The 17,726-nt window shown below is 52.2% G+C and overlaps 1 protein-coding gene across 1 annotated transcript in view; it reads right to left on the reverse strand.

Annotated features, from left to right (window-relative positions):
• Positions 1 to 3,267: 3,267 nt before the first annotated feature.
• The window catches only part of si:ch211-225b11.4 (tRNA (32-2'-O)-methyltransferase regulator THADA), a 32,480-nt gene continuing 18,021 nt past the window's right edge, over positions 3,268 to 17,726 (reverse strand). The window contains exons 23-32 of the mRNA XM_061259485.1: positions 15,137 to 15,386; positions 14,406 to 14,642; positions 13,734 to 13,944; positions 11,937 to 12,143; positions 10,181 to 10,422; positions 8,760 to 9,095; positions 8,364 to 8,375; positions 6,785 to 7,132; positions 6,206 to 6,405; positions 3,268 to 4,679 (exon numbers count right to left, since the gene is read on the reverse strand). Coding sequence (XP_061115469.1) covers positions 4,432 to 4,679; positions 6,206 to 6,405; positions 6,785 to 7,132; positions 8,364 to 8,375; positions 8,760 to 9,095; positions 10,181 to 10,422; positions 11,937 to 12,143; positions 13,734 to 13,944; positions 14,406 to 14,642; positions 15,137 to 15,386 — 2,291 coding nt within the window. The 3' untranslated portion in view covers positions 3,268 to 4,431. The remainder of the gene's footprint in view (positions 4,680 to 6,205; positions 6,406 to 6,784; positions 7,133 to 8,363; positions 8,376 to 8,759; positions 9,096 to 10,180; positions 10,423 to 11,936; positions 12,144 to 13,733; positions 13,945 to 14,405; positions 14,643 to 15,136; positions 15,387 to 17,726) is intronic.

Raw genomic sequence — 17,726 nt, forward strand, 5'->3', positions numbered from 1 at the left:
TCTATTGCATAAACACTCGGCACTAATTCTGTTACAAGACTGAATGCATTAACGTGATTGGGAAAGGGGTTTTTTTGAGAGGGGGGTGGGGTGGGGTGGATGTAGTTCCTTTATTGTTCAGAAAACACACTGAACTACAGTTTTGCCCGAGGAAGCCCAGCAGGGCTTTGATTGCACATTTTAGAATAATGATAGTTTTTTTTTGTTTTACCACCAACACAAGCTTGTTATTTTAATGGTCTTTAACGGTCCTATCACACGGTCTCATCACTGCGTAGCAGTGCATGCAGCGCACAGCTCTGCAACAGCAAGATCAGAGTAGTGCAGGCGTGCCGTATGCACAAACAGGAAATGGCTTCCTCTGAGGCTACACGTGTACACGTGCCGTTTAAAGAGACCAGAGAGAGCAGCTGGGTGAGGCAACAGCCGAGCGACAGACCGTCAATCGTTTCCATTTTCCGCTTTCCTTTCTCAACGTCCTCCATATCTGTGACTCACACAGCACTGTGGTGGAAAAATTCGGTCTTCTGAGTTTTTGTTTTCGTTTTTGTTTTCTGCATTAGTGTGTCAGTAGACCAGAGCACAAATTTGACATTTCCAAACATTCATTTTCCAAAAAGTTAACCGTTTAAAAAATAGATTTTTCGTATTTCTTTAAATAATTAGAATGAACATACTGGGTCAGCTCCTGGACTAAGTTGAGTTTTGTATGGAGAAACTCCTTAGTCTAGGACTAGGTTTAATCTGTAAGCTGTTGCACAGCACTGTACATAATAACCTTTATTGTGATCTCTTTGCCCTTCCCTTGGTTTATGTCTTTATCTGAGAAACGCAGGTTATTTGTGGAGGTCACGTGGAGGAGTGGACAGTGTAGCGGCTCGTGAGTCGGACAGACGGGCACGGTCCAGGTTTTTGGCGAAATAAACAGCCCCGGAGAGGATGGGGCGTGGGGCGGGGGGGGGGGGGTGACTCTGGCAGGTCACCTGCTCCTGGGGCTCAGCCCTTGTCAACACCTCCGCAGGCTTCCTGGCCTCGGCCGCGCTGTTTACCACGGAGGAACACTCCCCCCCCCCCCCCCCCGGGAGTTCACACCGGGGTGACGGTAAACTCACAGGGGGGTCAAAGGTCAGCTTCCAGCGAGAACTCCTTTGGTCAAACAAGAGTCATCATCACGGGAGTGTGGAATTATCAGGGAAATCTGGGTCAGGAGACAACAGGGACGACCGCGGGCGGTGCAGGTCACTGGGCGGCTCGTTTGGTTGGAGCTTCATGCCGTGGAAGAATGGATGGATGAGCCCTATGGTCCAGTCTCCACCGTGCCATTGCCGACTGTAGCTAGCCGCTAGGGCAACGAGCACCCGACCATCACCTGGGCCCGCGTATGGCGGTGGGGTTTGTGTGTGCACCTGGCTGCGAGTGCAGATCGGTAGCCCTCCCAAATCTGGGTCAGAGTCGGACATACAGTGACATACGGTGACATACGGTGACAGAGAGTGACACACAGTGACACACGGTGACATACAGTGACATACAGTGACATACAGTGACATACAGTGACATACAGTGACATACAGTGACATACAGTGACATACGGCGACATACAGTGACAGTGAAATACAGTGACATACAGTGACATAGTGACAGTGAAATACAGTGACATTGACATACAGTGACATACAGTGACAGTGACATACGGTGACATACGGTGACATACAGTGACAGTGACATACAGTGACATACGGTGACATACAGTGACAGTGACATACGGTGACAGTGACATACGGTGACAGTGACATACAGTGACATACAGTGACAGTGACATACAGTGACATACAGTGACAGTGACATACAGTGACATACAGTGACAGTGACATACGGTGACATACGGTGACATACAGTGACATACAGTGACAGTGACATACGGTGACAGTGACATACGGTGACAGTGACATACAGTGACATACAGTGACATACAGTGACATACAGTGACATACAGTGACATACAGTGACAGTGACATACAGTGACATACAGTGACATAGTGACATACAGTGCTCGGCGACAAGCTGGGTGCCCAATGTATATTTTAAGAAAGGGGCTGTTACAGCTGGCGCCCTCGTAGAGGACCCTCCCGTGATGCGAGTGCCGTTGAGGAGCGCTGATTATGAACGCTGTGCTGCAGCTGATTGGAACGTGAAAAACAAGGACTGCAGGCGCCAACTCTCGGGAGGATTCGCTTGAGAAAAGTTTCCACAGTAAAAAAATAAAAAAAATAAAAACTGTTGCAAACAATTTGCTTTGCATTGCCTCCTTCTGCCCGGGGGAGGTGCGTGCGATTGGTCCACGCCTCTGAATCATGCCTGATCAGACGCACCTCTCGAGAGGGCGGGGGGGGGGGGGGGGGGGGGGGGAGTGCCAGGCTCCGGTGATGTAATCCGGCCTTAATGGCGGGAGCGTTGCAGCGCAACCAAGTCCATCTTCGGTTTCCCTGATGCGGCCTGAAAACGAACACTTAGGCCCTATTAGATCCCTCGTCAGGGATAAGTGGGTCTATTCCCCTGCTGTTTACCAGCCATTCTGCCTCTCCGCCCCCGCCTGCATTGCGTCATCGCCTCGGCCCTATCCCGCTGCCCCAGATGGCGGGGAAACCAAGGGGTAATAAGAGCCTCATAATTTCCACAAACGGGCAAGTGCAACACGGGAGAGGTGCTCACCGAGGGGAAACCGCACCACCCGGTGGCGGCCGGCGGTACTGCGGGGGATCCGCGAGGCAGTTTGAGCCGGTCTGGGGCGGATGGAGTGGGCTTTGTTCCGCTCGCCCTCACGCGGCACCGCGGAGAAGAGGGGGCGCAGCGGCAAACTCACAGGGACAGACACACGTCTGCCGAGACCCATTCATCCGTCTGCTCTGCTTCCATACAGAGAGATACGGTGGAAATGTTTTAGAGAGGATATAGATGATAGATTCGTGAGTGAAGATAGTGTGACAGACTCAGATTATTCTGTGAAAAAGGTTATTTCAGGCCCTCGCCATTCGAGGAAGATAGCCTTTCAAACAGCTGGAAAGTGCATCAGCCTCTCTCTATCTGACAGGGACAATGCACATTAATACCATTTCTGCAAATATGGGAGGCAGGTTCATTTGAATTAAATTATAAATTATAAATAACTTATGAAGCCACATATCTCCATATTACAAGTAGTAAGACATACAACAATAATTTCAGTAATTAGACAAATATTTATTTTCAATTACTTTTTAATTTTTTTTTTACAAAAGTTGCTTATTTTATTGACTGGACACATATTTCATTCATATAAAAGCATATAAAATGAATATAAACTAAACATGCAAAATGAAGATTTTTCAAAAATGTCACCATCAGAAATGTCATGAAACCTTCACTCTGAAGTAGCACAGATTTGGCACAATAGTCCTTCCTTGTGGCAGTGTTGGCAGAGGAGAACGATGCTCAATAGTTAACCGAAATCTGATTCCTGCCAGCTGATGTAAAGGCTACGCCTCACTTGGCTGGCTGGTTATCGTTTGCATTCACCACACAGAAATTAAACCTATGTTGCATAACTCGCCACTCAAAAGGCACTTCACCGATACTGAATCAGCAACCTGTTCCAGCCCTTCAAATATTCAGGGTCATCAGATGATGGCTGTACGTACCTTTTAGCCTTTTTAAAAACATCACTGCATACATGCATGTTTCCGAGAAGCTGATTCTGTATGAGCAATATTGATTACATGGTTCTTGGTGTCAGTTACACAAATTGATAGTTCGCGACTCCCGAGAGCAGGAAGTCCCGTTGCCTTAGAACAGTGTTGCATAAGCACAAGTATCGTTTGTCAGAGGTGCTGGGGCTCAAATCACACAGTGATTTTCTCTTTAGCACATCAACCCTGGTGAAAATACATTAGGATAAACACTAAAAAAAATAACCAACATGCCCAGCTTATTATGACATACTTTGGTATAATTTACCATTTGTGGAATATACAGTACATGAAAAGAACGATCGGTTTCACTGGCTGCTCTGTACACCCACCAGGACCTGGACCTTTTTTCCTTACTTCCCGCATTTATACAAAAACACGTGGCCAATACAGGCACTGCAGTACCTGAAAGTGCCAATACTTACAGTACACGTGCCTACTTGTGAAATGTAACACTATTTTAACATTACATTACATTAATGGCATTTGGCAGACACTCCTCCCCTGGAGCCAATGCAGGAGACAGTCCTCCCCTGGAGCAACGCAGGGTTAAGGGCCTTGGCTCAAGGGCCCAACGGCTGTGCGGATCTTATTGTGGCTACACCGGGATTAGAGCCACCCATCTCAGTATCAGTGCACACGGTGCCGCGGGAGAGGAGCCCCTTCACACGGTGGCGGTTGGCGGCTCCCGCGGGAGAGGAGCCCTTCACACGGGCCGCTGCAGTCCGATGTTGGCGGGAATGGCCTCCGGCAGCACCACGCCGTTGCGGTAGAGGAGCCGGTAGACCCGCTGCAGTTCCGCGCGCAGCCTGAGGGGGCAGCAGAGGGGCCGCAGCTCCTCCCAGGTGCCCGGCAGCGCCAGCAGGAGGCCCGCCCTGGCGAACAGGCCGCAGAGACCCCGGTGGAACCGCGGCTCGACCGCCAGCGCCAGCCAGCGTGGGGCCGCCGCCTCGCCTGGAACCCAAACACAGGACACTTAGCGCTGGCGCCGCTTCCTCCTCGTCACCGTAAAGGGTAAACGTGGGGGCGACATGGCTCAGGCAGTAAGAGCAGTCATCTCATTGGCTCAGGCAGTAAGAGCAGTCGTCTCATTGGCTCAGGCAGTAAGAGCAGTCGTCTGGCAGTCGGAGGGTTGCCGGTTCGTTGCCCCCCCCCGGGCTGTGTCGAAGCGTCCCTGAGCAAGACTAGGTGTCTAAATGCTCCTGACGAGCTGGTCGGCGCCTTGCATGGCAGCCAATCGCCGTCGGTGTGTGAGTGTGTGTATGAATGGGTGAATGAGAAGCATCAATTGTACAGCGCTTTGGATAAAGGCGCTATATAAATGCCTGCCATTTGCCATTTGCCATAAACGGTTGGCATTTATATAGCGCCTTTATCCAAACTGCTGTACAATTGATACTTCTTCATTCACCCATTCATACGCGCACTCACTCACACACCAACGGCGATTGGTTGCCATGCAAGGCGCCGACCAGCTCGTCAGGAGCATTTGGGGGTTAGGTGTCTTGCTCTGGGACACTTCGACGCACCCAGGGCGGGATCGAACCGGCAACCGACTGCCAGACGACTGCTCTAACCGCCTGAGCCAATGTCGCCCACAGTAAAGCCATTTGAGGCCAGTGAGAAAAGTGCTATATAAATGCTTTATTATTATTGTGGTTATTACGCCCACTGGGGCTGCCCAGGTGACCAGTTTCTGCTCTCAGAGAGTTTAGACTGGACACTGAATCGACTTCTTTCCAAGGACTATGAGAAACCTGAAACGCACACACAAATCTCCCCCCCAGTGAGAGACGTATGAACGCAGTCAGCGGTGAATGAACGCCTGCAGATTCTCGTGCACTCCAGACCACGCACAGGAAAACAGCATTAGTCACTGGCTAAAAGCCTCGGCAGGACTGAAGCTTATCAGCACTGTCTTTCAGACGTCAACCGTCACAGATCAAAGGTGAAATCCAGGGGTGTGCCGTAACGGCTGCTGAGAAAGAGACGGACGCCTCACCTGAACCAATACTGCTACTGCTTTTAAAACTGCCACCGAGAGGAACCAGAATCTCCCTCTTAACACAGAGACACTTATCATTCTCACACTATGAACAGTTCCTTTTGCCCTTTAGCCTCTTTCTCCACGGCCACATCTTTCAGTACTGCGTCTACACTTCAGTGCCGAGGGGAAACATTCCTTTTCTAGGGCTAACTGGGGAGCTTTCACTTCTTATGGTACCTTGAAATACCAGTTAGTGCAGTTGCGAGGCTGAAATTTAAGACCGTAAACAGACATAAAGAAGGGTGTGTATTTACTGCTGAAAAAACAAAACAAAAAAAACCAGCCGTGCATTATTTTTGGGGCCTGGGAGCGTCGGTGCGTCTTAAACACATCGTGACAGGATTATCTGACACCGCGGAGAGGGCGAGACGGCACGCGGGCTGTCATTACAGCGGGAACATTTTGTCCGCGGGACGCCGCCCGCGTCACGTACCCTGGAGCCGGCTGCAGAGGCTGATGTTCCTCTGCACGTCCGCCGAATTGTCCCGCGCCCAGCGCCGCAGGAGGCCGGAGAGACGGGGGGACTCCGGGGCCCTCCCGGCCAGCGTCAGCAGACGGGGGAGCAGGCGCTCGCACATGACGGCAGGCTCGGCGAACACGTTGGGCTCGTCCTGCTCGTACAGGCTGACGCACCTGGACAAACAGTCAGCGCTGAGGGGGGGCTGGTACACAGACACGCAAAACAACGGCGCAGCGAACACTCTCATCCAATACACGCAGCTGCTGCGGCCCACAGAAAAGAGAAATGTGATATGGTCTAGCACTCTTTTTTTTTTTTTCTACAAACAGAAATAATAAATATTTTAACCCTGTTATGTGCCAAGGCGACCATCCTATAAGCCTAGGTGGTTTCTAATCTCCTCTTACACCTTTAAATGGCAGAGTGTCTGGCAGTAGGGACAGAAAGGAAGCCGTTCTGCAGCTCTTGGGTTTCGGATAGCGTCAGCACAATGGCGCTAACAGGCACCGTGGAGCCGGGCCAGAGCCCGGCCAGCCCTCCTGGGGCACTTACGCAGCCTGCTGGACGTCCCCCAGCAGAGCACTCAGGTCGCACGCCGGCAAGTGGGTGAGCAGGGCCTCCAGGGTGTGGGCGCTATCCCAGAATTCCTCCTGCAGCAGGTCCAGGACGCAGCGCACGGCCTGGTTCACCTGCATCTGAAAGCGGGGGCCCTCGGCCCCGCCCGTGCGGGCGTGGCTCACGGCGGAGGCGAATCGGGCGGCCTGGCCGCGCACCCGCGGATCCTCGTCCTGCAGCAGCCACACCGCCGTGCTCAGCAACCTGTGCGCGGGACACAGAGAGAGCCCCCCCCGGAGGCCTGAGCCAACACCGCACACAGAGAGAGAGCCCGCCCCCACAGGCCTGAGCCAACACCGCACACACAGCCCCCCCCGCAGGCCTGAGCCAACACCGCACACACAGCCCCCCCCGCAGGCCTGAGCCAACACCGCACACACAGAGAGAGCCCGCCCCCACAGGCCTGAGCCAACACCGCACACACAGCCCCCCCCGCAGGCCTGAGCCAACACCGCACACACAGAGAGAGCCCGCCCCCACAGGCCTGAGCCAACACCGCACACAGAGAGAGAGCCCGCCCGCATAGGCCTGAGCCAACACCGCACACAGAGAGAGAGCCCGCCCGCATAGGCCTGAGCCAACACCGCACACAGAGAGAGAGCCCCCCCAGCAGGCCTGAGCCAACACCGCACACACAGCCTGCCCCAGCAGGCCTGAGCCAACACCGCACACACAGCCTGCTCCAGCAGGCCTGAGCCAACACCGCACACACAGCCTGCTCCAGCAGGCCTGAGCCAACACCGCACAAACAGCTGCTCCAGCAGGCCTGAGCCAACACCGCACACACAGCCTGCCCCAGCAGGCCTGAGCCAACACCGCACACACAGAGAGAGCCCCCCCAGCAGGCCTGAGCCAACACCGCACACACAGCCTGCCCCAGCAGGCCTGAGCCAACACCGCACAAACAGCTGCTCCAGCAGGCCTGAGCCAACACCGCACACACAGCCTGCTCCAGCAGGCCTGAGCCAACACCGCACACAGAGCCCGCCCCAGCAGGCCTGAGCCAACACCGCACACACAGCCTGCTCCAGCAGGCCTGAGCCAACACCGCACAAACAGCTGCTCACCACGAAAACCCAGGACGACCAGCTCACCGGCCGGCTCCTTCTGATAAGCGGCTCAACCAACTCTCAGGGGATTTCCGAAATGCGGAGAAAGATCAGCACGCGCACGAGTTGATAAAAATATCAAAGTGGAGTATAAGTGGACTAATGAATTATTTTTATCTGTGAGACACTGTGCAGGACTCCAGTTCCCTATTTAATAAAGAAAGCAGAGGGATAAAACATAAAGTGCTTCCTTGGTCCTGCGCTGGATGGAGCACATCCTGTAGTTCGGAACGAGGGACAACACGGATGAGTTCACAACATCCAAACAGACAGTTTAGATAAATGTTAGGGTGTGGTGTCTGCGTTAACACATTTTCAGCGAAACACATTTTTGCTCAGAGCAAGAGCACTTCGCTCTGGCTTTTCCTGTCTCTGCACAGTCTGATGTTAATCCAGGTGAAAAGCACAAAGCCTTTGTGCTGAGGTGGATTCCACGATAATAACTGAAATGGCGGTTAACCACTTCTACCCATGATCTGAATAGAAAGGGTGGCTTTTGTCTTTGACAAAAACAGCTCACAACATTTTCTTTTCTTTTTATTCTTAGACGTATACTGATGCAGTTTGACCAGATTTCATTCGAGAATCTGAATTTACGTTACTAAACGGATCTAAACAATCGAGCAAAACAACTTAACTGAAATCAGCTAAACTAAAAAAACAACAGAACAACTGAACAGAGTAACTTGAAATAAAACGATTTAAACAAAACACTGAAGCTAACCTTAAGCAACATGGAAATAAACTGTATTAAACCCAACAGCTTTGAAAGCTGACCATGAATGACTTGGGGCCTAACTTACTACGATTTAAAAGCTTTTAGCACACACAAAACACAATAGCATGACCACTGACTGTCCACGGGGCTTTGGTTTGCGTTACTAGTTTTGCGTATGCTAAAAGGTTTTGCATATGCTAAAGGTCTTAAGATGTGCTGCTGAGTAGCAGAGTCTCCAAAGGGCACTGACCTGGGGCCCAGTGTTACGCAAGGAGAGTGGCCCTTCAGGGACCCGCTGACCATGGGGGCCCCGGCCAGCCGCAGGGCCTGGCCACAGGCCAGCCTGAGGACCTCGGGGGCCTCCGGGGGCCGGTACAGCTCCAGCAGGCCGGCCCAGCGCAGAGACAGCTCGACGGGGGAGCTGAGCAGGGGCACAGGTGGGAGGAGAACCAGGGGGAATCAGGGCTTGATCACAGAACACTGTCACTCATAACCACTCACACCAGCTAACGACAACATGTGTTGGGTGACATTGGACTCCATTGGGTTGCCAGTTCAATCCCGCCCTGAGCGTGTCGAAGTGTCCCTGATGAAGTCACCTAACCCCCAAATGCTCCTGATGAGCTGGTTGGTGGCTTGCATGGCAGCAAACCGCCGGTGGTGTGTGAGTGTGTGTGTGTGAATGGGTGAATGAGAAGCATCAACTGTACAGCGATTTGGATAAAGGTGCTATATAAATGCCAACCATTTACCTAAATGTTCTCACTGTTAGTGGAATGTTTTGTCAATGCAACTACATTGCCACTACATTTTGACTTGGCACTTGACTTAGCAAGGTTACAGAAACTGGAAACTAACCAACTACTGAGAAGTCAATCTGTACAGCTTTGTTTATGTATCAATATATTTCTATGACAATTAATTCATGAATCTTACCGTTTGCACTACCTGGGTATGTAACACACAAAGGCAGCCAATAGCTCCCCCCCCCCCCCCCCCAGGACTCCTGCTGTCATTCTGCACTGACACGGGCGCTAAGCAGAAGCCCTCCTGAACAGCAGGCACCCAGCCAATCCCGTTCAGCGTGCCCTCGACGTGCACTCTGAGAATGCTAAACGTCACAGGATTCTGCATAGTCAGCATTCGATAAACAGCCAAATCAGATAAAAGACATAGGTTTTTTTTTTTTTTCAGTTCGATGTACGGACCAAGACAATTATTTAAGTGCACTCTTAAATAACACGGCAGGCTCTCAGGACATGGGCTGTGATTCAGTGTGTCACTGGAACACTTTTCTGGCCAAGGTCATTTGGAATGAGGCAGTTATGAATGTTTCTTAAAACTACAGCAACAGAGGCTACGGCAGGACTCCATTTTGATACAGGGCGGGGGGGGGGGGGGGGGTTGCAGGTACTGGCTGGGTTGAGGGACCCTCACAGGTGAGGTTCAGCGGTGGCGGTAAGCGGCGTGTCTGTGCTGGTCGCGCGGTGGAGGGGCGGTGTTCACCTGTGGGACAGCAGCAGGCTGAGCGCGCACAGGGCCTGGGACAGCAGCTCGGGGCCCCCCTCTCTGCGCTCCAGGACCCCCAGCAGCAGCTCCGCACACTCCCCCAGGTCCCCCTGCAGCGCCGGGGGGGGGGGCTCCCGGGGGGGGCCGGGGTCGCCCGGCGACAGCACCTCCACCAACGCCGCCAAGTAGAGCCGCCGGTACTCAACACTGCTGTCCTGGAGAGCGGCCTTCAGGTTCTCCTGAACACACAAATCACAGCCTACTTAACACCCCTCTCCCACAGAGCGAGATTCAGGTTCTCCTGAACACAGAAATCACAGCCTACTTAACACTCCTCTCCCATCGAAGGGCCTTCAGTCTCTACTGAACACAGACATCACAGCCTACTTAACACTCCTCTCCCATCGAAGGGCCTTCAGTCTCTACTGAACACAGAATCACAGCCTACTTAACACTCCTCTCCCATCGAAGGGCCTTCAGTCTCTACTGAACACAGAATCACAGCCTACTTAACACTCCTCTCCCATCGAAGGGCCTTCAGTCTCTACTGAACACAGAATCACAGCCTACTTAACACTCCTCTCCCATCGAAGGGCCTTCAGTCTCTACTGAACACAGACATCACAGCCTACTTAACACTCCTCTCCCATCGAAGGGCCTTCAGTCTCTACTGAACACAGACATCACAGCCTACTTAACACTCCTCTCCCATCGAAGGGCCTTCAGTCTCTACTGAACACAGAATCACAGCCTACTTAACACTCCTCTCCCATCAAAGGGCCTTCAGTCTCTACTGAACACAGAATCACAGCCTAATTGAGGCAACAGACGAGATGTACCCGACAATACAACACACACTGCTAACCGGAGCAGCCTTACGGCACCAGATGCTGGTTAGCCTGTGCCAACCACACAACTTAAATACTAGAAAATTCCACCTTTCCATGCAGGTAAGATCAGGAAAAATTACAAATTTTCATGCTGCTAGACAAAATGTACAATCATACAAAACCTTTTACTCCAAATACTGATGAGAGCAGTTGTTTCTAATTTGTAGGAACTTTACTGATGTCTAAAGGGGTTAATGTCTTTCAAAGAGTGATTTGGTCCAGGTGAGGTTGGGTGTGTATTTTGTTGTTACAGCGATTTATTTTTGGTAATGTGGTGTTTACACACGACTACTTCCCTAGTTTGGGATAGCTTGGCCTGGCTTTATCAGTCCATGTGTGTTTGTCCAGAGATTAAGGTTATGGGAGCACAAATTCAAACTGGGTGCGATTGAGAACGGCAAACATGAGAAGCAAAATATTTTCATTTATATGCCCTTGTCCAGGAAATCTCTGCGCTTATCTGGATTTTTTTTTACAGGAAGCACCGCAGGCCTTATACTTGGGATCAGTCCTCATCCAAAAACACAGAGAATGTGGCCAGGCCCTAGATTAGTTTAGTCACTATACTGCCCTTCCAACGCACTGCCTCGTTTTCCAAATGTTACAATCTCACAAAATGGCCGGAAGCCCCTAGTCTTGGGCTTGTTCCTTCGGCTCTATCAGATTAGAGTCAGAAAAGCCAGAGGCGCAGAAAGAGGCAAAAGCTCCCTGCCTAGATTTCGAGACGAGGAAGCTAATTTAACACACATTAAAAGGTCAGGTTTCCTCACATTGTGTTCTTATCGGGGGAACACATTTCAGCTGAAATAAAGTACTTCAAACCCGCCGCAGTTTCCCCCAGGACAGTCGACCTTTGACCTTACCCTCAGCGCTTTCTCCATCGCCTCCTGCAGACCGGCGCTGCGCCGGCTCCGCCCCTCGGCCGCCCACCTGACCAATGAGAGGCGCACGTCGGCGCCCTCCGCCGGGAGGTCCCGCCACGCCCGAGCCGCCCTCCACGGGTGGCCCGTCCGCACCGCCTCCTCGCACAGGAACCCAGCCGCGCTCTGGAGGAACGAGGCGGAGCCAACCTGCACGGAACGCAGAGAGCCGGGCGGTCAAACACAGACGGGGACACGGAGCAGATCAGTCCAAAGACATGCAGGTCAGGTTCATCGGGGAGAGTCTAAATTGCCCCTCTGTGTGCTCCTGCCGTTGCGCTTGACCAGGGCACTGGCCTCAGAACTGGAGCTGGTCCCTGGGCGCCGAACTATGGCTGCCCACTGCTCCTGAGGAACTAGGGTGGGTTAAATGCAGAGGATGCTATTCATGAAAGCGCCAAGTCCAAAGACATGCAGGCTAGGCTATTTGGAGAGTCTAAATTGCCCCTCTGTGTGCTCCTGCCGTTGCCCTTGACCAGGGCACTGGCCTCAGAACTGGAGCTGGTCCCTGGGCGCCGAACTATGGCTGCCCACTGCTCCTGAGGAACTAGGGTGGGTTAAATGCAGAGGATGCTATTCATGAAAGCGCCAAGTCCAAAGACATGCAGGCTAGGCTATTTGGAGAGTCTAAATTGCCCCTCTGTGTGCTCCTGCCGTTGCCCTTGACCAGGGCACTGGCCTCAGAACTGGAGCTGGTCCCTGGGCGCCGTGCTATGGCTGCCCACTGCTCCTGAGTAATTAGGAATGGGTTAAGTGCAGCGTGTCCAGAGGACGTATTTCATTGCCTTTCATTGCCTTAGGCAATGACAATAAAGTTTAATCTAATCTGATCGGTCACCACAAGGAGCCACATTTTGTGCACAAGTGAGCCCAGGGCCTGTTCACACTGAGAATGTGTATTTGAACCAGCCCACAGGTCTGCCTGTGCCTCCGAATGTCAGAACGGCAGAGTCTCTGACCTCCTTCAAGCGCAGACTGAAGACCCATCTCTTCAGGCTACACCTTTCCCTCCCCAACTCACAATCACTGTGATTAGCCTTAGACCGTAATGGCACTTATGTATAGATATCGTTACTTGTATAGGTATTGTTGTTTTTATTGGCTGTTGTTGTATTCTAGCTGCCAACAGTGGTATGCTAGTTTGAATGTTGATTGTACTCTTCAAGGGTTCTGAATTTCTGTATGTTTACACTAGGACTCGGAACTGTACTGTCCTCTCAGGTCTACTTTTGCACTTGTTCTTGTGATTGATTTGCACTTTGTTGTACGTCGCTCTGGATAAGAGCGTCTGCTAAATGCCACGTAATGTAATGTAATGTAATGCCTGTGTATAATAATACAATAATAATATTAGAAATAAATATGCCTTCAGCACTGGGTGAAAGGTTCTTTGTTTCTAACACAAGGGTTGGGCTAAAACAGTTTGCCTTCGAGCAATGTTATGTACTATGTTATGGTAGGAAACAAGTGTCTAAACGTGTTGGACAAGGATATCATAAAACCAAGAAGATCACACAAACACGTGCACAAAGAGGCCATGCCGGAGCGAAGGATGAAAATGATTTAATGGCATATCATGTGGAGCTAGAAGACCGTATAGAAAATGTAGTAGGACCTGTTTTGGATTTTAATGTATACGGTTAGGATCTGATTCTAGTTCAGCATTCTTCCTCTAAGACAATTGAATACCTGCCTGGCTGTTATTTGACTACTGCAGGGGGGGGGGGGGGGGTTCAGTACCTGGAGCTGGAGGGAAGATGGGCTTTGTAGTTCTGACAGGAGCACGGCTTGCAGTTGGTCCAGGAAGCTGGCGGAACAGAACCTGGCCAATAGGGCGCACGCACTCAGGTAGGACGAGCGAATCAGTGGGCACCTCTGGGATGATGTCACAAGCCACAGCTTGGACTCAAAACAGGCGACCAGTTCAGAAAGGCCAGAGTCCAGGGGTGCACTGTGGAGCGGAACATACTTCAGAGCCAAAGCAAACACAACACACACAAACGCACACAAACATGAATGCGAACAGCAACACCCTTTCACTCCACAATCCACTCAGTGAGCAGCAACAGCCAACAAACAGTTAACAGCATCCTATCAGGTTGCTATCTTGTGGTGAGCTGGGGAATACCCTGCCAATAGAAACTCTTCCTCCCTGGGCAACCGATTACCCTTTACCAGCCCCCCCCCCCCTAGCCACAGTGGCCACTGAAATTGGCCCAATTTGTCCAACGTCAACTCAAACTTCATTTATTTGTATCGTACTTTTCACACACAGGGCAGCTCACAGTGCGTCAAGACAACAAAGGCCACAAAGGGAATCACTGCACCGAGATAATTTGTTGTTTTACAAACAGAGAGTAACAGAGAGCAAGCGGTTAAACGCTGAGATTTGACCCTCCGTGGCGTCCGTACCCGTCCGTGCTCAAGGCCCTGCCCAGCAGGGCGCGTATCTGCTCCAGCTGCCCGTGCAGGAGGTTGTGACTGCAGGGGGCCCCTGGCTCAGGCAGGCCCTTCACCAGCTGCAGCAGAGCGCCCGCGTATTCGGCGGGAGGAGTCATGACGACCAGGGCCCTGGCGGCCATCTTCCTCACGTTGAGGATCGAGCTGGCGGCCAGCTGCAGCAGGGGCGCCAAGAACGCTGACAGAGACCTGTGGGGGGGGGGCGGGGGGGCGTTAACGGTAACGTGTGACAGGGGGGGTCAGCTGAGGACCCAGCTTTTTGACTCGTGCACAGTGTGCGTAGCAGGGATTCACTGCCATACCAAAAACATCACTGTGAAATTTAAGCGCTGCAGTGAAACCGTGTTAGTCACTCACCGCATGTGTACATAGGCTACATTACTGCAGACGGCCACACAATCATCCACTGTGGCTGCAATATCGCTGACATTTCTTCCCCCTTAAGTAACATTGCAGAGTTCGGTAACATAATGCACGATGAACACACTCTGTTTCCTCACCACTGTTTGTGGGCTTCTCTCCTTCTAGTGAGGGTTTTTTAACCATTTTGGGGGTTCAGGTCTGGCGTCTGCTCTTCTGCTACTCTGTAAAGTGTCTTTGTGGCAGTCCCCAGTAAACAGCGCTACATAAATAAAGTCGAACTGAACTTCAGCGTGGACTCTCCCCCGGGACGCCGGACGTACCGTGCCTGGTCCTGGACCCCGGGCTGGAGCTTGCCCAGGAGGGTGAGGACGGGGAACAGGGCGGGGTGCAGGCGTAGCCTGGCCCCCTCCGGACCAGCCCCTGGCTCCCCGGCCGCCTGCCGGAGCTCCCCCAGGAGGAAGGGCAGCAGGGCGGGGTAGTGGGCGAAGAAGGCCTGGGGGGACATCCCGTGCTGCGGCCCCCCCTCGCCCCCTCCAGGGCGCTGGCCCAGCATCCGGGAGCACAGGGTGCCTGGGGAACGCAGGGGGGAGAGGTGAGCGACCCGAAAAAGTCTGGGATAACGTGCCTTAACCGGGCCACCCCGGCTGAAACCGAGCAACACTTCACCCGGTTAGAGCTGCTCGTGAGAGAGTGAGGCTTCAATGACGTCATAACGGGGTGGAGTCAGAATGAGCTGTCAATCATTCACTCGCTTAAACCAATGAAATTATCATCCAGAATACTTCAGATACAGCAAAATGCAACGATCGGTTCAAATCTGTGAGCCACTGAAAGTGATGGGTAATAGGAGAAATGAGCAATTAGGTGTAGGCTACGATAAGTGTGTGTTGGTGTGCTGGTTTGGAGTGCCGATGCTTCTGAAGTGTGCTGCACACAGATAAGTAGGCCGGTGATCGTACAAGTTGATAATGTGAGCCAGAATAATGCGGAAAAACATGCTTAGTCATCATTTCAAGCAGTTTTATCTGCCGGTCGGTGCACTGACCACTGACGTACCCTCCTTATCGAAGAGTCCCAGGAACCGTCCGTCAAACTGAATGTTCGCAGAGATAGCGGAGGGACACACTGTGTGCACGTTTTAAAATTATTGGCCGAGATTATCGGGCACCCAAAAAAAGTGTACGGAAGCGCTGCCTAAATTTAGGTTTCACGACACCTCGTTCTCCCACCACAGAGGACACGTATGATTCTAAATCGAAATTAGCACCGAGGTTTTCCGGGAACGGTTCATCAGTCATTTATGATGAAGCGCAGGGAGGGTGGTTGGTGAAGCTCTTTCGTGAAGGCTAAAAGCACAAACACACACCTCACTGGGTTTTTATATTTGCAGAAGCCAGGACGACCTGGGAGCTCTTGCTTCCTCTGTGATTCCTAAAGACCAACTGATGCGACAGCCTTTGAGAAAGGCACTTTGATGCCCTTCATGCACCAGAAACCCAGAATGCCAATGAGAATATGAACTAATGCCCCCTACTGGTGTACTTGTTTCGGCTGAGTAATGGAGAGTAGACAAACAGCGCCACCCAGTGGACATCCTATAAAAGCACCCAAAGATAAGCTCTAAAATAAACAGATACAGGCAACGATACAGAACAGTGGCAGTTCACTTAGAGATCAGGCCACAGTAAAATGTTTTTCGACAGAGAGACAGGAACAGTTTTCAGCTTTCATCTGTGAGCTTATCTAAAAAATATAACATACATCTAAGATTATGTAAATGTTGGTCCTACAGGAACACCGGTGAACAGGGGTGTCAAACGCCAGCCCTGGAAAGCTGTAGTGTCTGCTGGTTTTTGGTGTGTTTCAGCACAATTCATTTAAATCACTGACTGGCATCACTGCTAAGGCACTGGATTCTTAACTAATCAAGGCTTCTACACATCCTCTGACATGAAGCAAATGTCATTTTCAGTGAGGTGATTTTTCGCTTTGGCAAGGTGTGTTAGGACAGCTGGTGAACCGGAACGATAGGTAACATCCATCCATCCATCCATCCATTATCTTAACCCGCTTATCCTGAACAGGGTCGCAGGGGGGCTGGAGCCTATCCCAGCATACATTGGGGCGAAAGGCAGGAATACACCCTGGACAGGTCGCCAGTCCATCGCAGGGCACACACACCATTCATTCACTCACACACTCATACCTACGGGCAATTTAGACTCTCCAATCAGCCGGACCTGCATGTCTTTGGACTGTGGGAGGAAACCGGAGTACCCGGAGGAAACCCACGCAGACACGGGGAGAACATGCAAACTCCGCACAGAGAGGCCCTGGCGGACGGGGATTCGAACCCAGGACCTCCTTACTGAGAGGCGGCAGTGCTACCCACTGCACCATCCGTGCCGCCAGGATAGGGAACGCCATCAGATTAAAGATCTGCTAGTAAGTTCTCCCCGATTTTCTCAGGCCCACAAGCGACCGGCCGTGTGAAGTGAGAGCGTCGTTGGGCGATCTCCTCGGAGGAGGCGTGGCTCTCTCTGCGGTGTGTGGATGAGGGACAGAGGGGCTCAGGGCCGTGTGGCTCTCTCTGCGGAGTGTGACTGAGGGACAGAGGGGCTCAGGGCCGTGTGGCTCTCTCTGCGGAGTGTGACTGAGGGACAGAGGGGCTCAGGGCCGTGTGGCTCTCTCTGCGGAGTGTGGATGAGGGACAGAGGGGCTCAGGGCCGTGTGGCTCTCTCTGCGGAGTGTGACTGAGGGACAGAGGGGCTCAGGGGAGAGGCTCTCTCTGCGGAGTGTGACTGAGGGACAGAGGGGCTCAGGGGAGAGGCTCTCTCTGCGGAGTGTGACTGAGGGACAGAGGGGCTCAGGGCCGTGTGGCTCTCTCTGCGGAGTGTGACTGAGGGACAG

Source organism: Conger conger, chromosome 11, assembly GCF_963514075.1.
Source record: "Conger conger chromosome 11, fConCon1.1, whole genome shotgun sequence".
NCBI lineage: Eukaryota > Metazoa > Chordata > Actinopteri > Anguilliformes > Congridae > Conger > Conger conger.